Here is a 20119-nt window from a genome sequence, read left to right on the forward strand (position 1 = left end):
ATTACAACGTTCCCTTTCAAAATCTATTGTAATTAAAAATAGAATCTTTTTATTTTATTTTTTCAAGAATATACTATATGATGAATTTCTTCATGTCACGTATCAGATTGCATCAATGCGGTATCACCAAACAATCCCTCATGAAATTACAGAAAATAAATTAATTTTCAGGATGTAACTAGTAATATTCTATAAAAAAAATTCTATATAAAATTTTTTTAAATTAAAATATTAAATCTCACTGTTTGTTTTTTTTTTTTTATCCTTTGTTTTTATTTTTAGTTTTATCCTTCAACACTCATTAATTAAGAATTGATTTTATAGTTTGAAATTGATTGAATTTTAACCAAAACATAAAATTAAATAATGCTTGAAACGGAAATGTTCAGTTTTTTACTATAGTGAGATAAACAAGCAAAGTATTGAACTAAACTTCAAAGATCATCAATATACTACAAAACCCTAACACTATACAATATGCTTACCAGCAACATATGGGGGAAGTGCATTCAGATATATAAGATGATGAGGCTTGTTTGTTATCAGCAAAATATCCTATAGGGTCAAATACCTATTATCTACAAAACACACCAACTATTTCCTATTACGCAGAGACTCCACTGCCTCTACATGATCCATAAGTTTGCTATAATTCTTGGATTTCTTCTTCAACTTCTTTAAAGCATTTTCACGCAGTCTGGTCACAAGCTCTATCTGTCCTGTTATATCTTGCAACATTTCCATGCCTGCTTCGAGTTGCATTTGGATTTTCATCCTCTCTGGAGCAGGACTCATCTCATTCTCCAAGGTCCCGACTGGAAAGCAAATTTCAGAATCCCTGAAGAAAACAGATAATTTAAACTTGGTTGAGTTTAACCATACTTAGCCATCCTTTTCCTTTCTTACAACCCTGAATAAAATGCAAATCTTGTAAACTTTTGGATAAAACACATGAAGAGATAACTTATGAATGCACGCTCCTAGACATGCACACGAGCCCATCAAATTTCATCTAAGTTTTAGCACTCCTGATTGGTCCTAATTGATGCGGTGATAGAAGTAGCAGTGCAAAAATGTATATAATACAACCAATCCAAGGAAGAAAAATACAGTTATACAAATTATTAACCACATACATGTGCATGTTTACATGTGGCTGTGAAAGAGAGAAACATACCAGCATCCAAGAGACATAATTCCATTTTCAGTGACTCGGTTGATCCCACCGTCTAAAGAAACAGCACCATGTTTGATACAAGCACCGGCTTCATTCATATGTTCTTTGGTGTCATAAACTTGAAGTTCTCCAAAAAGACGATAGAACAAAGTTTCTCGAAGACCATATCCAGATGCTGTGCTTATGTTCATATCTCGGGTATCTATATTAATCATATTGGCAGCATACCCAATGAAACCTGATGGCACGTTCCCACATTGTAATGTAGGATCTTGCAGCTTTAGTTTCCTCTGTGGGTCACCACATTCAAGCTCCCCTGTGTAAGGCCTGTCAAAAAATCTCAAATCATGGGTACTGATTTATCCATTTCTTGTAAAACTAGTTAAAATCACATCATGGTTACCACTTAATACCCAAGGGTATGCAAGAGGAATCCCAAGTTTATAAGGTGCAGATCAAGAGGAATCAAAATGCAAGCAACAGCCTATTATAGTACCTTATATCCTCCAGGCATATAACAAGAAAACGACCACAAATAGATTTTCCAAAAGCACTTGCAGCTTCCTTGGATCTGCACACAACAGCAAGCATTTGGTCTTCACCCAAGAACTCAGCCAATATCCTGCAAATGATGATGTTAAAAGAAAATATTATACATAAGAAAGTGCTCAAAGCTCTTCATCTCATTAACAACAAGATAAAATAGATAGCTACATACCTGCTTAGCTTGTTGGTGCGAACAGTTCCAAGGAGGGCAACCAACCCGAATATACCCTCCATGAAATGGTTTTGTGGTACTTGCGATGATAAATCTCTATAACAATGGCAAAGAATAGATGCTGCAGAATGGTTCCTGCTTTCAATTTGTACCAGGATCTCCTCCTTAGTAAGCACATAGTTTGAATTGTTCAAGGTTCGTTCCATGGAAGCTGGGAGCAAAGCCAACCATGCACCACATCATTGCTTTTGATTAGCAAGGCAAACAAATTTAACTCTATTTTACATGGCATGAAATTGAAGGCACGTGCCAAAGTTCGGACAAATATCCAGAGACAACTATTGATCATCCAATTTTTCTTGCACTTGATATTTAATGTATGCTTAATGAAGTGTGAAACTTAATGGAGAAAAACTGTTCAGGTAGTTCCAAACCTTGCAGTCCAGACACGTACTCCTCAATTTCTGTCTTTTTTTCATTCAGGACTTTTAGTTGCCTTTCAGAATTTCCAATTCGCTCACCATATTTTTCAATGTCATCCACTAGTCCCTGTCAGGAATAGTCCAGGAAAGAAACTGAAAATCTTGACTTAATCTATTTGCTATATAACAAGCGCTACTTAAAGATACAACTCATAAAATCTCCTGACCTTCATGTTGGACAGGGGCACCCAAAACAAGTAAAAGAAACATAGCTGCACTTTTACATTGAGAAAAACACGGTTCCATGCTAATTCTTAAGATCGCATTTGCATCAGAGAAGTTTATACCTTTTCATTATTTTCAATGGGCGTCATTAGGCTTTCAGTATGCTCGAGGGATAATGAGTCCCGAAGCAGTGGGACTTTTCTGCTTGAATATGGTGATAAATTCTCATCACACTCCACTATTGGGGCTTTCATGACTGGAAGTATGACCCTCAGCTGCAGCTCTGAGTAACATGAGTGAGCAGCAATAAAGCAAAAGCTTCCTTCAATTGGAGGGATTCGAATAGCCAGAATAGCGCAGCGACCATGCCTCAAAGTATACTGAATAGCATCCTGTAAATTAAATGAATCTGACTTTATAGTTAGTGAATGGCACTGGCCAGCTTTCTCTTCATTATGAATACGAGGATCAACATCACCCTGAGAATCGACAACTTCAAAAACTATATTTTCCAGATCAGATCCTGCTGTAAGAAACTCTGGTAGCTGAAAGGGAAAAAATAAGGTAATTAGTTGGGAATTACTGTAAGAAGACACATATCAATGACAATAAAAAGCAAAAACTCACATAACTCACCTTTGATGCAATTCTCAGCTCCCTCTTCTCAGTTTGAAGCTCTTGCTTAAAAACAACTTTGTCTTGATATGAAACAGAGTATGATACTGGATGAAAGGAAGAAGAATCTAATTAATATTTGCAACATATCAATAGAGCTGAAGTACTAGCCAGCCTCATACTGTCTTAGTTCTTGCTACAGAAATACAGTATAATGTTTGTCAAAATCTAAGTCAATGAGTTCTTATGCCAGATCATTCAGAATTGTGTCTTAGGGCCAGGAATGCAAATTACCAGAACATGATTTACTAGAAACCAGTGGAGCTGGAGATTGATTGTATTTTACAAGTTTCAAGTGCTTTCTGAAGAAATAATGCCTATAATTTTAGAAACCAGACTACTGAGTTCATATTAGGAAAAGATCAAGGAACACTATTATTGACTACACAGTTAATCAAAGTTTGAGAAGTATAATATGATTAAAAAACTAGAAAGTTAGTAGTGATTATATGGTACATATAAAGCAGACAACGTTTCTTAAGACATAAACATATTCATACAACTAACAGCATCCCATAGGACAGACAAGAAAATATTTTCTTGGCCGTGATAATAAGGTTTAGAAAAAGATCACACACAATTCATCTTTTAACCATTTTTATGTTTGACTTTCTTCTTTTATAGTCTTTCAGCCTTGTGATAATCTGAAAGAGTTGTACAGTGACAAGAAAAAAATCAAGGGATTACAAGCTATGTTACAATAACAGCATACCTATTCTTCCAAAACCAGCTGTTACCTTCAAGACACCACTGAGATCAATGCATCCATCCTTGTCCACCTAAAATTGAAAAAGTTCAAACTCAGCACTCATATCACACACAATGCTTAACGCTCAATTCCAACTATTGTTACATTTATGCTTGAGAATTAAGATCTCCAAATGAACCATATAAGGTACTGTCTAGTTACATTCATGCTTAAGAATTATGATCTCCAAATGAACCATAAGAATTTGCATGCCATATAAGGTACTGTCAAATGTTTTAGGAGTAATGTATACAGAACTAGGCAGTTCACTTTCTGGTACACAAATTGCAAAAAATAATGAAAATATTCATTGAATATGTGAAGATATACCATAATTAATGGCAGCAGGTGCGTGCATCATTCAACATAAAAGGAACAGGAAAAAAAAAAGACATCTCTGGTCAAGGAGTGCGTAACTACTACTTGAAACAAGTACCCACAGGGAGACCACATTATAATAATGCAATGCCTCTTAATAAAAGTTTGCTTTTCAGTACACCCAGGAAAAAAAAAAGACCTGTTAGTAAAAAGAAATTGTCCTCAGAGATGAAGGCTTTCAGTAACCAAATTCATTCACTTTTAAAATGAACAGATGAGAAGCCAGCCAAACCCCATCTCTTTATCAGTAGGGATATGTTACGAATTTCCGAGAAGCTTAAATAAAAACATGCAAGGGAACTAGCATCACTGATTACTGTGCATATTTATTAAAAAGGTATGAATGAAATCAATTCACCCGCATTGCCACCTTCCAACTGAAGAAGAGCACCGAACAGAAAATGCAAAGATGAAAAGTAGAATGAAATTTTACAAAGGCTATATCTTCTACGCAAACTAACCTTTTTTTTTATCAGTACATGGTCAGATATTATCAAAATCCTCGACTGCATTTGACATAGCTTACACAGATTCAAAACAATGGCAAATGTAATCTATTTTAAGGCCATGAAATAGACTGTCATCCACAGTTCACTATATGCATGATACTACCCTAACATATTGCTCCCCCCCCTCCACAAAAATAAAAACAAACAAACAAACAAAGAAAAGAAAGAAATTTTACAGAGGCTGTATCTTCTATGCAGACTAACCTTTTTTATCAACACATGGTCAGATATTATCAATATCCTCAACTGTATTTGGCATTGCTTACACAGAGATTCAAAACAATAGCAAATGTGACATATTTTAAGGCCACGAAATAGACTGTCATTCACAGTTCACTGAATGCATGATACTAACCTAACATGAGCACACCTAAATGTTAACTACACAGCTCAATTATTATTGGAAATCAAGAAAGTCAAGAACCAAACCTTACGCTTTGAACCTTCTTTATCAAGGATATGAAACCCATCCACATTCAACTGAACTTCCAAACCTTTTTTGATGTGGTTACCATGAGCATCAAGCATCTGGAAGGCATAAGTAAAATAAGCATATCAATAAAGCCCATAAACAATTAGTCAATGATCTCATTCTCTTTCTGTTCCACTCAGTTTGTGGGCTGAGAATCTTATACATGCCTAAAAGATGATTCTGGTATCTATAATAAGATATTACTTCGATGCACCATAATGTCAAGTAAATTGGCTTATTTAGTCAAATCATGCTCGGTTCATTAAAATGTGACATCACTATGATCTAGCTAGCAAACAATACAGACTGAATTTTTAGTATTAATACTATTTTTCATTCCATATCAAGTACACTTGATAATTTAGTAAGATACAGATTTCACAAAACCTGTTACTCAAAGGGGGAAAAAAGAAGCATATAAGAAACATTAAAAGCAAAGGGATAGTAAGATTAAATACATAACAGTTTAATAACGTTTCTATTATATTGTAGTCACAGATTTTGCATCGATGAGGAAAGGAAATTTAAATGTCAATGCTCCGTTCACCAAGGTGTAAATGAATTTCTACAATCAAACATCAAATCCCTAAGCTTTTATCCTTGTATCACCTGAAGGATCACTGAACTGTATTAGTTCTTTTAGTTCTGTAAATTAGATCCTGCTGCTAAACTTTAAGAAAGTGATAACTGGGTATATAAAGTATCGAACGAAGCATGGGACTTAAAATGGTTAATGAACAATAACAATTTGGAAGTTGAAAATTCTCAAACGCAATATCTTCAGAAGCTGTGAAAGTGATCAGATTTAAGTATGTTTGTTTTTTGTGTGTGATTTTAACTCTAATTACGTTAGAAATAATCCACAACCCAATTTTTAATTTCATCTCAAAATACAGATTTGCAACAGCTCACATAAGCTCACGAAGAAACCATGACTTTCCACTTGTCCTTAAATACAAGATGCACCAGAAAATTTTAATAACAATTACCTTTAACACAAGTTCTTTCACCACAAAACCTGGAAGCAAGTGTTTTTCCTGTATTGGTGGTTGGCCTGTGATGTGCTGTACTGATCCAGGCATAACTGATACAAAATGAGGAACATAAATGAAGAATCCACTAGAACATCAAGATAGGGAATTAAACATCATGACTGCGCCATTATGAACAACATTGTTACATATGGATCGAAGTACCTTGACACGGAATAGAAACTGAAACCAACCCATCTACAGGGCATATCACCAAAGTGGCTTCATACTCTGGCCGTATTCTATCCAACTTGTCGCTCACAATTAGCATATTCTGAATTTTTTTAAAACAAATCCAAATAAGGCATGATTGTGTAAGAGGCACATTCTGCCTAAGAAAAAAAAACAGACACCAACATCTACAAAAGGGCCACGGTTAAAGAATACCTGAACTTTAAGGGCCAATTTATCAGAAGAAAGGCCTTTCTTAAATTTGTCTATTTCAGCAAGCACACCCATGATTGAATCTAGCCTCACAGTTATTTCTGGAACAGATTTAAATGGGATTTGATTGCCGTAGATGTCAAGACATCCAATAGAGAGTGATGGAAATCGTGAACCCACCCTAATTAGATGATTGTTTGCTTATAAGAAGAATGAAAACTTACAAATATTATATATAATAAAAGGATTGGAACAGTAATTCAAAAACCATTTTTTAATGAACTTGAAATGATTTAAAATCAAGTCTTGCAGGTAACTGTAAACAATTTAATCCAAAGAAAGTCAATAAGTTAATCATGAAAAGCTACTAACCTCACACATGGTTTTCCCTGTATATCACCCAAAAGCTTCCACTTTCCAACCTCTCGAGATGCCTTGACCATCAATCTTTTTTCATATTTTTTACAATTATTATCACTCTACAGACAATTTTACTGCATTAGAACATGATCAGGAACATAAACTACACTACGACATATGAAAAAAAAAATCATGATTAAGTAGTGCATCACTTACAAGAGTGAATAAAAAAGTGTAAACACCAGCCTCTTTAAATAAGTTAGGAAACTTGCAACCCAGTGAAAAAATATACAAGCCATCAAATCCTTTATGAGAAGAAGGACCTATGCGCGCTGAATATATATGCCCTACATTTTGGCATTCCTCTGCTGATTTTCTGATTTTAACCTCTATAGACATCTCTAAATTAGTTTTGACAATATACTTTTGGTCCAAAATCTTTGAATGACTGGAAGAAACATAACAGCCAGGCCGAACAACTGCCACTATTTCCGTTGGAGGAGTGCATCCAGCTTCAACTGTAGATTCAGCAGGGAATCCCTAAATCATAGAACATGATTATATAGATAGTTACACTTCCATAAACAGAAACCATAATGGAAAAAAATATAAACACCTAGTGATCACCATAAAGATTGAGAAGACATATATACTCAATAGGTTTAAATTCTGAATTTTGTGCCAGCATAAGCTGAGTGGCTTAGCTACTGTATGGAGCTTGATTTTCAAGACATCTATTCAATTTTTCCTACCCTAGCATGCTAAAAGGAGGGAAAAAATGTGAATGGCTACTGCGCTTCAAAATAAGCAGAGGAAAAACAGTTAGAATACACTGACCCCATCAATCTCCAACTCTTGACAATGTTTTCTTCCAAGCACTTCAATCGTAGAGGGAGCTTTCTGACTTTGCTTCTGAAGTTGGCAATTCCACTCAGAACTTTCAATAGTTTGGCACTAATACAGTGGATTATGATTCCCAAAATTACTCAATCATACAGAACAGTTAAAAAATATTGATAAAAATGTGCCATGTAGGTGTGTTCAAAGGAAAAGAAACATTAAATGTAAACATGAAACAAACCTTCCCAGAGTCGATCATACTAATAGGTATTGATATAGAGCTGCGAATATCAAATCTGGCAATCTCATCTTTAACTGAAAGCACACAGCCATTCTCTTCTGCAATGTCCAGTGGCCTTCCATATCCACATAAACAAATGAACATATATCATGAGAAAAATATCACAACAATAAGAGATAAATATATATATATATAACGGATAAAGAAATTCTGCAAACAAAATATAAAATACAGCAAACCTGCATATAATCCGAGCATCCCCTATTGAATAGAGACAACAAAAGACAAGGTCAGGTTCATTGATTTCAACAAAAGGGCATTGATAGGAAAAAGTCATCTGTTCCATTTAAATTTAAAAAATGTGCAGGCCTCAAGTTCAATGTCATAATGCTGCAAGAAATGTTACTTACCACCAGCATCGCCTTGAACTCCTTCAATCAAAAAATGTTCTAATGTTAGGTAAACATTTTTATTATGGAACCCTGGGCCAGCTCCCTTTAAAACTTTTATTTTCTGACCACGTTTCCAAATTGCTCCCTTCCTCGTCAAAGTATCACGCACTCTCACAACTACAAGTTGAAAAGATAAAAATTATGTGATCAAATAGAATCAGATATAAAAAAACAATTAAACAACAAAAGTAAGACTTGAATGAACAAATTCTAAACTTAGAAATATTATGTGGTGGACTGCAGATGAGTTAAATATTTATAATCAAATCAAGATGTCAACCAACATGTTTCCCTCCAAAAGATTCAATGTTAATCGGCCCTACCATCAGATGAAATGCCAGGTATTTTGTTTGTGGGGCCAACAACAAGAACTCCATCATCCTCACCAGCACTGACTTCTGTATCATATTGAGAATGCATCTCAAGAATCCAATCTTCATACTCCTTTTCCAGATGTGAAGGACTTAACAATTTACCATTCCTTGAAATGTCAACATTAACTTCTACAACAATGAAATTATTAAATTAATAAGATCTAATGGACTAAACCAACTAAAACTATTTCCATATTTAAAACGGAAAATGAGATAAAAACACAACCTTTTTCTTTCTCAGGCATCTTATGGCTGAAGTTCTTCAAAGCAATTGTAAAAGGATTGCAGTGTGCTAGATCAGTCTGTAAATTGCAGTTTATTTACATTAACAAGGTTCATTTAACTGTCCGCAACTACATTTACATTACAAGGTGTATTTATTGCCTAAACAATATCCCGAAGTGATTGAAGTTGGCTATTAGATGTGTGTGTGTGCTTATCCATTCCTCCAGCTGAAAATTAAAGCATCAACGTGTCACCAAGGTGCATGTGTGCACAAGAACACCTAAGAAGCTGTTCAAAAATAGAGCAACACTCCAATTTTCTAAAAAACAAGAGTCAGAAAAGCAAAGGCTAGAATTTACTGTTCAGATGTAATATTTATCTATCCAAAAAACTACTTTTCCAAATTTATACGAGTTTGGAAAACATATTTAGAGTTTCTACACAGTTTTCCAGTACAAATTTTTCATTGTCTTTCAAATGAAAAAACATGAAAAATATTATTATCTTTTCTTTTATATACAAACACTTTCTAGCAATGTAAGATTAAAATTATTTTTTATATATTTTCATATTTAGATGGTTTCATAAATTTAATTTTTATTATAAATCTAATATAAAGATTTTTTTAGTTAACATTATAACTTTTAATTTGAATAAAATAAAATTAATATTTTACAATTATATTATCACAAATGACTATATAGATTTGATTTTTTTGAAAATATTTGTAATCTTGATGTTTTTTTTTATGGAAAAATTTGCCTTCAACAAATGAAAAAGTTTTTCAAAACTGAAAAAGAAATAGTATACTGAATCAATCCTAAGTTTTGCCTTCTTGAACTTATTTTTCCTTTTAAAACCGAAGCTAAAGAGTACTGATTTAGATGGCATAAGGAGAACAACGAAAAATCTAAGTGCAGAATACATATTGAATAAGAAATAATTGCTCACCTATAAGCCAAACAACTACTGATGCATTTCTAAGGTGACAGGAAATGTGTTATGATTGTTATTAGCATAGATTTCTATATGTTTTTTTTTTTTGTGTTGTAACCTATAAACTAAAGAAAAACCACTACGAGACAATTATTTTATTAGCATACGGAGGTTGTGTTTGGTATGTTGAACAATATTGATTGACCCGAGGCTAAAATCGGTCCAGGTTTAAGAAAAAATAGAAGGATTGATCCGACCTGACCCTGTCAAAAACTCAGGTCAACCTACGACTCAGTCGGCCTGGGATAAAATACGGGTAAACAATCCATTAACTTTTTGAGTTTTTTTTGTCAAAACAAGGTTGATTTGATTCTTTTTTTTTAATTTTGGTCAACTCAGGTTGACCCTCTCGAGCATTGCCCTAGATCAATCCTCCAAATCAAGTTTTAAAACTATGATAATAACTATTTTTATCCTTACGTTGACTTGGTTCAATGATTAACCCAATCATAACCCACGTCTTACCCTTGTTCGACCCCCAAATCGAATTTTAAAATTATGATAATAACCACTTTTATTCTTACATGGACCCGGGTCAATGTTTAACCCAACTTGTGACCCGGGCTTTGCCCCGGGTCAACACTCGAGTCAAATTTTAAAATTACGATAATAACTACTTTTATCATTATGTTGACCAAGGTTAATGGTCAACCCGGCTTGTGACCCGAACCTTGCCTCGGTTCAACCCCCGAGTCGGTTTTTTAAAACTATAATAATAATTACTTTTAAGTTTTATCCTTACGTTGACCCCGATTAACCCGGGCTAACCCTTTTGCTAAGAATTGAAAAAACTTGTCCTACCCTTTTTAGTGAAACAAATTTATCTACTAGAACAACCTTTGACAGGCTGTCCAAAGGTGCACCAAACATCTTCACAAAAAAAAAATTATCATGTGAAGTCCATCTTTATCCAACATACCAAACACTTACCTTAAAAAACAAATTTGCACAAATTAATGCTCCAAGTGAGAAGACATAACAAAGGAAGAGGAGTCGATCCAATGAAAGTAATTAGACTCCATAGTCCATACCATGTAAACAACTGCATATTAAGCACCAAGCTGTGGCAAATAACATTGTAAACATGTGTGCATGCTGTAGACTTCATCAAGTTCCTTACCTTTGAGGGTGTAGGATTGAAACCAGCATCAGTCTCTGCAAATACAACAGTTTCTGCTGATTACTGATACTGCAGAAAAAAGTACACAAAATATACAGAGATGCGAAAACTTTTACAAATGTGATATAAAAGATGAGAATATTTCCACAAAAAAGAAGAAATACCAATAAAACATTTAACTCTTAAGCAGAGATGCGAAAACTTTTACAAATGTGATATAAAAGATGAGAATATTTCCACAAAAAAGAAGAAATACCAATAAAACATTTAACTCTTAAGCAGCATCTCTTCAATATGTGAGCTTTATCTCCTTTTTTCTGCTTGAATTCCATAAAAGGAAGACATGCCTACAATGAAGCAGAATGACTGATATTAGGTGCAAAAGTCACTGAGATGCAGATCAACCAGTAAAACAAAGGTTGAAGCACCAGAGACTTGTAAAAACAAATGCATGAAACTAGAGCATGAGCATGTGCAAACAGAAAAACAGAACTAGAGCAAAAAATATTTTGTATTGTTTAATTCCTCCCTGGAACCTGATTTGCAACTACTTCAATTCCTTTTAATTTGTGTATCAGTGTTTATGCATGCACAAAAGGTAAAATTTAACCAACTCTCATAATCTGCAGTCCCAACAATTGAACGTGAGTGCAAAAGTTAACATCCCCTGGTAGTGTTTCACCTGAGTTCAATATTGAGGGATGCCCCATTTGAAGTTCCATTAACGTGTCAATACAGGTTGCTTTCTCAAATCCTAGAAGTAATAATGGGTGGAATGAACAAGACATAACATGCAGCAGAAGGAAATTCTCACATCTAACAAGAAATTTCTATAGCATTGGACAGCAGCTCGGCAAACAGTCAACTTTAAGTCTGATTTCTTAGCTTGTAGTTCTCTAGCAGTGTTAGAATCAATAAACAATGAAACCATTACAAACGTTTGATAATATAAGCAATTGTTTAGTTAACCCTATAATCCATACTCCCTAAGCAAATCATGTAACAGAGGCAGATGGGGCAACTAGTAGCTCCAGAAGGAGACAAACCAGGACATCTTCCAAGACTTGTATATTTCAGAGACTTGTCATCATGAACTTTCTGCCTAGATGATCACCATTACTTCATGCTTGAAGCAAACAAGAAGATATTTAGTATGAGCACTTCATTGGCCTAGATTTTTAAGCAAGTTACCTTTACACTACTTGACAAGTCACCAAGTCTAAATAATTCTGGAATTTCATGGTGCTTATTCATGTAAAAGCCAGCAAGTTCCAAGTATTGCAGGAACCATTTGTTAAAATTCTTTATCTAGTAATTGTCATACATATTAAATTTTCAATTCACCTTCTTGTGCTTAGATTTCTTATATCAGGATGGACTACAATCACCTAGTGCATCAATCTTCAAATACAGGAACTATGAACTCCGATGATAATAGATGCTAAACAAATGGGTACTGGAGTTAATTTTGACCCACACTAAGAATCTAAGACTTAAACACTGTATCATTGATATAATGCATGCGCATATCAAAATCCACATGCAGCTTAGCTCTGTAAGTACAGCAACAGTAACGTAGCATGGTTCTGAGAATGCATAGCAAGCCTTGATAATTAGTATCGAAGTATTGAAACCTTGACTATATCTTGAACACAGCAGAACTTAGTCTTTTTTTTTTATCAAATACTAAATTTCCCACTTCTAAATATTAAGAGCAGAACTGGTATGATGCACAAAATAGCAGATAGTGGTTCATCTACCAATCAAATTAATTAGGATATATAGAAAGACAGATAACTAACCCAACGAGCATCTGGAAGTAGACGGCCAAGCCTCCGAATAGAGACACGTGTGAAGGTCTCAAAGCTTTCTCCATTTCCACACCCTTGATCTTCCAAATTCTCCAATATCTTTTCAATACTCTCTTTTCCCTTTAACAAGCAAATTCTCAAATCAAAAACTCTATTACAAGAAAGAAAATAAGTTTTGCTAGCTGTTCATGTACCTCAGAAATGGGGAAATAAACACACTTTATACGTGCATTGGCTTCTTGAGACGCCCTTGAACCTGAAATATCACATTCTTAGAAACTAATTCTAGAAATGCTCAAAGCTGGCATATGCTAACAGCTCACATGGCATCACTGGCCACAACTCAAAATAAGAACAAAGGAATTGAAAAGAACATACAAGCTAAAGAATATGAAAGGAGATGTTCACGATAATACCAGAAATTTAGCTTCATATATTTAACAAAGAGGAACAGTGTGTTTTCACCTGAGCTTCTGGTTGAGGCAACATCCTGTTTGATGGAAAAGCAAAGCTGAAAAACAAACTCTGGACCATTGCAAGAGTGCAAGTTGGTAATTGACACCTCCCCACCATCAATCTCAGCTAAATCAATACCATTAACCTGAACAGCCAGAATGTGGTGCTCTATGTTAAGGGCATTGACCACTCACACAATCAGACAAGTGTAAATCTCAAGCACCTAGGCCTACAGTCAATAACAGAATTAAAAAGTTCGAGTATCCAATATGCTATTCCTGTTTTTGCTTATTCGCCGCTATTATTATTTACTTCTAAGATACATATTTTATTAGAAGATGTAAGAAGCTGCAGATCAGTAGCTCACATCTGCTATATCAACTCCATCAAACGTTTAAGTTCATCAAAATTCACACAAAACCTAACTCTATCCAAAATAAAGGGAAATCTTTTTTCCTCCTTTGAAAATAAATGTAAAGTGCATGCAACATTGCGGTTACTAGGGAAAGTCTAACATATACCAAGGAATTATTCAAAATCAAGAACATCAACATATTCAAAAGCAGGAACAGCAACATATTCAAAAGCAAGAACAGCAACATATAAGACCTGAAATTCAACAGGTCTGGTAGTCTTCCCAGTTTTGGACACCTCATCACACTGCACAGAAACAAAATAATTCAGAAATGTTAAATGTTGGACAGTAGAGAACAAACCATAATAATGCACAAGAAAAACTTCTATCATCTAGAGAAATCACTGATCTATGGTGCCTATATGAATTATAGTTATGCTATAAAGTCTAGTATACATCCTCTTATTATCCTAACAAATGCAAAATCTATTGTGAAGTATCAACTACTAAACTGTAATGAATGTTGAGTAGGTTTGGAATTTAAAAGGAAATAAGTGGGTTTAAATTGCCTTCAAGCATAAATACCAAAAAGAAAGAAAAACTATGAGCTACTTAAATGACATCATAGTTAATTATTTTCCTTGCTGGGGATTGTTCATTCAGCAGTGTGGAATTCATCACTGCACTTTTAAGTAACTGACTCTTTGTACAGCACTAGATAGAGTGACTTAATTTATTTTACATAAAAGAAAAAATATACACACATGCATATTGAGGCGTGCATATGTATAATGAAGCAGGATGAGAGTCAAACTTACTGTTCTAGAGAAACACATTTGATAAGAGCAAATCCATGCAGATAAAGAGAACAATGTTGCAAAACAAATAAGAACACAAAATGCCAATAAAATTAACTAAGAACTAAGTGCAAATTTAACAAGCATGCATCATGCTCTATTGAGGATTATCAGTTCATAAACTTGCACAAACTCAGTAATGTTAGAGCACCAACTTGTGAAGGTAGCAACTTAACATTTAGATTTCATGCAGTTCTTTTTTCTCTGTGGCCAGCTAGATTTTTACTTAGAATGCCTCAAAAGTTACTAGCAAAACAATATTTGCTGATAAACTTGATGTCATCAAATGACATCATATTTAAACTAATTTCGTCAGAAGTCACCGTGTAAAAATGGTTTAAGTATTCAGTGTGGTTTAACCACAAGATTCTGAAAGTGTAATATTTTCAGTTACTAACTGCAGAAAATAAGGAACACCTTTAAGATTACTCTCTTGAGCAAGGGTTCTTTTAAATCATACATAAAACCTTCATTGCAAATTAAAAGGAAAAAAAAGATAACAATCCTTGTTCCAATTCAGAACAGAAGATATTGGTAAATGACAAAGACAGTATACTGACTAGGAACCAAATATTTTCACTGCATAATCATAGAAATACAAAATTGTATACATTTTCCAACCAAAACTTTGTTGCTTCCTCAAGAAAATGACAACCATGAGATATTAGCAACAACACCAATTACAATGACAAAACATCTACTCTTTTGTAATTTGCATATGAGGAGAGTTCTTTTTTTGTTCTTTAATCTTGCAAGCACACCTGAATATAAGGAAAATATATGTCCTTCAGCTTGCATTGGAGTTGAAATCTGTCCAAGTCTCTTACTTTAGGCTCCAATATCTCAACCTGGTAATCATTTAGCAAAATTAAGCAGATGAGCTCACTTTTAATTGATATTCATAGTACAATTCACATACTACTTCAAGAGGATTTTAACAACGCTGCGAGAAGCAACAGATATTCACCTTTGTGAAACTTCCCTGAGGGGATTTTCCAATTTCATCTTCTGAAGGATCCCTCATGCCTCCACTAGTCTAAAAATAAAAGATACAAATAGCCTTAACTGAAATTTGATATATCATAAAACGAGGAAAAAAAAAAGTTTACTTTAAAAGGAAAGAATAAATTGTTCACGGAATTTATTTACCTTCCAAGTTGGTTCAGAACCAGAACTGCGGAGCAGAGCCTCTCTCTCAAGATGTAGAGTAAAGACTTTCCTTGACTCCTTTGTCTTGGAAGATACTAAAGCACGTCTATAATAGGGAAGAAAAATGAGCTGGACCAACATTCAAACTAACATGTTACTACACTGGAGCAACCACACAACAAGATGGTTAGAAGAGGTTATACCTCCCTAAATGCATGGTAGCAATCGGTCCACCATATCCAAACATGCCAAAATAAGGCTGTATTGCAGAAAACAACATCATAAAAAATAGAGCAAAAATAGCAAAGTAAAAGCAAGTTTATTAACTTGAGAACAATCTCTGGTTAGTTTATGATGACAATTTTAAAGCTGTTGCAATACAAAAACAATAATAGCATCCCAGTATAGGAAAGGCAAAGGTATCATTGGACCTTACATAAATCACTGCTCTGCATCTAACGCCATCAATCTTGATTTGCATCGTATATAGATAAAAGGATTTGTTCAACAGTTGATAAAATTTCAGAGCATTAATGTGCTTTGTACACAAAGCATAACACTCTACATCAGCACATATTCGACAGTAAAGCAGAAAGTTTGAACTAAAACATACTATCAAATAAGGAGGTTTGACCCCTATTGCTTTTGCCTTGAATGATCTATGCAGTGAGGCTCCCATCTTTCCCCTGAACAAGATAGAGAATAAAAAAGTTCAGGGTCAAAGAAGCAAGAGACAAAATGATAGTCCAGAATACCTAGTTGCCATAATATCTACACAAAACATGTCAAGCAAGGAACAAAAAACACTAAAGGCTGTATATTAAAAATCAATCATTATGTAAACAAAGTAAATATAAATTATACTCCTATGATTTCCGTTGGAAAAAATATTTAAATTCTTTCAACATCATGTCTGTTTAACCATCAATTACAGTTTTCAGAAATGCAAACATATTATAATTTTTTCCTTTACTTTCTAAAGAATTCTTTTCTATACTGTTTAGTGAAAATTACATCTCGTACCGAATGCTTAAATCAGAAATGCTGTTCAATCATTTTTCTTCCAGTTTTATTAATTGAGGGATAATCTTTATGGAAAGAAAAATATTTCCACCTTTCTTCAGAGATCTGTCATCCTCTACAACATGCAGTTTTTCAAAGAACATGAAGAAAAGTCCCTCTGAAACAAATTGTTTCAGAACCTGTGATTCATAACCATAAGAAATATTTCTGTTTCTTCTATCCAGGAGATACCATTAAAAAAAAACACAGTTTTGATGCCCTTCTAAACTAGTGCACTCCCCATTTGCTATTCCAGATGTACCCAAACTTCCACCTACCCATCAAGAAATAACCTTAACTATGAAGAGAATGAGAAAAGCTGCTGTGACATACCACTTCACTATAGAATTTTCATCACTAGCATCCATTCCAGGACCAGTATCGAAAATTGAAATCTTATCCTTCATAATGTCCACACTGCAAAAGCACTAGATTAATGTAACAACATATCACTAAAGTTTAAAAATAAAACACCACACAGATGCAACTAAAAAACTGTCACACTTGTCCTTTTACATGGTAAATGTCATAGAATAGCTTTCTGTTCAGAAACAGAATTCTCTAATGCTATTGGAAAAACTCCAGAGCAATCACCACAGATACTTTAAACGATGGATTTAACAATGGATTAAAAGGTGGCTTTGCTATCATTTAACTGTCATCACAGAGTAATTCATCAATACTGGTGAAAGCTTTTAAAATGACAACAATACTTTTTGAAAAGATTTGATTACTAGTCATTTGAGTCCTAACATAATTCCCATACAGAAGCAACTGAGGAGGTGCTTACTCAAATGAAGGAATAAATTAAGCAAAAATAAAAATTAATAAATAACAAAATGACATACCTGATCCGTTTCCTCCCATTTTCACCAACAGACCATACTGCTTGCAAGGAATTATCCTAGTAAATGAAAAGCAGAGTCCATGTTCACAGCTCAAAAAAACAGTAGCAATAGATCCAATTCATTCTCACAATTATTCCACAAAACTTACAATTAAATCAGCAAGTGCGGTCTCAAAGGTATACTCTTCTGGAAACTCCCTAAGTAATTCGGTATCAGGAGTCAAATCCCACATGTTCTACAAAAGCCAACTTAAATCCATCATCACAAAACTAACCAGATCCCTTCCAACTTTAACCAATTACTTAAATAATCAAAACAAACACCACATACACCACTAACCTCAAAAGTATCAGTAACCTCAGCGGATCCATCCTAATTTCACCAGAAAAAAATAAAAAAAATAAAAAAAGCAGGCGAATCCATCATTAATTAACCACTAGTTCTTTCTTTCTTAGCAACAAAACAGAAGATGAATTAGCACTTCAATTAAACTACAATGTCACTCACGTGAAGCCGAAGGATGTGGCATTTATGCGGCATGAAAGACTTAAACTTAAGCCTCTGCTTCATTAAATTACCATTTCCATCCTCCACAAACCAACTTTCACTTTCCCAGTTCAAAGTTCTTTTCTTTTTCAGCAAAGGTGATGAATCTCTTTGAGCTAAAGTATATTCTCGTTTAACCAGACCAATAAAGTCTTGCACCCACATTTCAGGTTTCGGATCAGTCAGTCTCACAATCACAGTCATTCCATTCGGTAACAAAATCTTGAATTTGTAAACCACCCCCCCTTCACTTCCTCCTCCTCCTCCTCCACGTCCACCACCACCACCACCACCACCACCACCACCCCCATCATGCGGCACCAATTCCAACTGTCTCTTTCTACTCGGCTTCACTTCCATCTTACCTAACTCTGTCCATAAAAAACAAATCTTTGAGCAAATAACAAAAAATCTGTCCAAGAGAAAGAAAAATTCAAACAAAATCAAGTTTACAAATCATTCCCTCTCTCTCTCTGTTTAAAAATCAATTTGTCCAAAAAATTCAATCTTTCACTATTTTTTGCTATATCTACCATGAAACTCAAAAAAAAAAAACCCGAGACCCAAAATTATCCAAGAAAAAAGAAAATTTGAAAAAAAAATCAAATCTTTTATTGTTATTTACTATATCTAACATGAAATTCAAAAAACAAAAAAACTAGACACACAAAAAGGCCCATAATTGTCCAGGAAAAGGAAAAATAAAAAAAATCAAACCTTTGACTGTCATTTACTATATCTACCATTAAATAAAAAAAAACACAAAAAAACCCCAAAATTGTCCAAGAAAAATAAAAATTAAAAAAAATCAAATATTGAAACCTTAAAAAAGCTACTAAAAACCAACCTCTTTCTCTCTGTCTTCGTACGTTTGTAGCGTGACTGATAAGTTAAAGCACATACATGCATACATATATAAACCCACACATCATGCATACATACGTAGAAACTACTAATAAAATCATACATTCATCACACACACATACATGCGTAGAGGGAAGCAGAACGGAACGTTCAAGAAGCTAATAAAATTAACTAAAACAATTCTTTCTTTCTCTCTCTGTATCAACACTCCGTGCTAGTGTTCCTGGAGCTGTAAAGCATCAGCCATCGAGAGAGGTAGAGAAAGCCATGAAGAACGACAACGTTTCTGTTATCTTTAAAGAGTCGAAAAACAGAGAGTGCTATACTCTCTTTGTGCCGTTAAGGCGGGGAGTAGAATTTGGTCAGAGAATTTAGGTTTTTTTAGAGTGAGAAACAGAAAATGCGTGTTAAATAGGAGCTGAAGGGAGTGAGAGAGTAGAGAAGATACTTGTTGTGAGGAAGATGACGAGAAAAGGTTGTGTTTGTTTGAAAAAAATTGAATTTTCTTTTTTTTTTTTTAGTTTTTTATTGATTTAATATGTTTATACTGAAATTAAATTTTAAAAAATAAAATTATTATTTTAATGAAAAGTGAAAAGCAACTTTTATCGTGTATGTTAAAAATATTAAAGTGGTGTTTTTATTGTTATAATAATTATTTTTTAAAAGTAATTTTTTAATATATAAAAATAATATTTTTTTATTTTTTAAAAAAATTATAATTAATATCAACATGTAAAAATAATAAAAAAAATTTATTTAAAGTAAAAATATATATATTATTTTAAAAAATAAAGCATAGTCACTTAAGCAAACACATTCTA

At 33.9% G+C, this 20119-nt stretch overlaps 1 protein-coding gene across 4 annotated transcripts; it reads right to left on the reverse strand.

Moving 5' to 3' along the window:
• Window positions 1–370: 370 nt before the first annotated feature.
• Window positions 371–19753, reverse strand: LOC7464275 (structural maintenance of chromosomes flexible hinge domain-containing protein GMI1). 4 transcript variants are annotated; one of them, XM_024582716.2, is made up of 37 exons: window positions 19418–19753; window positions 18393–18796; window positions 18225–18257; window positions 18034–18120; window positions 17886–17941; window positions 17371–17454; window positions 16589–16661; window positions 16179–16234; window positions 15976–16081; window positions 15794–15862; window positions 15588–15674; window positions 14224–14274; window positions 13624–13759; window positions 13353–13414; window positions 13150–13278; window positions 11604–11694; window positions 11348–11382; window positions 9233–9308; window positions 8956–9135; window positions 8591–8749; window positions 8420–8441; window positions 8181–8295; window positions 7937–8053; window positions 7316–7639; window positions 7112–7218; window positions 6743–6920; window positions 6521–6629; window positions 6314–6408; window positions 5282–5380; window positions 3930–3996; window positions 3179–3264; window positions 2665–3087; window positions 2330–2444; window positions 1896–2106; window positions 1674–1799; window positions 1178–1504; window positions 371–838 (listed from the first exon to the last, which is right to left on the reverse strand). In XM_024582716.2, the coding sequence occupies exons 2-37, from the start codon at window positions 18789–18791 to the stop codon at window positions 595–597; spliced, it is 4734 nt and encodes a 1577-aa protein (XP_024438484.2). In that variant the 5' UTR covers window positions 18792–18796; window positions 19418–19753; the 3' UTR covers window positions 371–594. The 4 variants fall into 4 exon arrangements, with proteins under 4 accessions (XP_024438484.2, XP_024438481.2, XP_052302034.1 ...); XM_024582713.2 differs by having other exon boundaries at window positions 18393–18802; XM_052446074.1 differs by lacking the exon at window positions 19418–19753 and having other exon boundaries at window positions 18393–19203.
• Between the last annotated feature and the right edge of the window lie 366 nt (window positions 19754–20119).

Source organism: Populus trichocarpa, chromosome 12 (assembly GCF_000002775.5).
Source record: "Populus trichocarpa isolate Nisqually-1 chromosome 12, P.trichocarpa_v4.1, whole genome shotgun sequence".
Lineage (NCBI taxonomy): Eukaryota > Viridiplantae > Streptophyta > Magnoliopsida > Malpighiales > Salicaceae > Populus > Populus trichocarpa.

What these genes read in the sequence shown, in the direction of transcription:
- LOC7464275 (XM_024582716.2), bottom strand. Translation starts at nt 18,791, where the DNA reads ATGGAAGTGAAGCCGAGTAGAAAGAGACAGTTGGAATTGGTGCCGCAT. An exon ending in AATGGGAGGAAACGGATCAG is followed by an intron (nt 17,455 to 17,885) that starts GTATGTCATTTT and finishes GTGCTTTTGCAG; the next exon opens with TGTGGACATTATGAAGGATA. An exon ending in GCTACCATGCATTTAGGGAG is followed by an intron (nt 16,082 to 16,178) that starts GTATAACCTCTT and finishes TCCCTATTATAG; the next exon opens with ACGTGCTTTAGTATCTTCCA.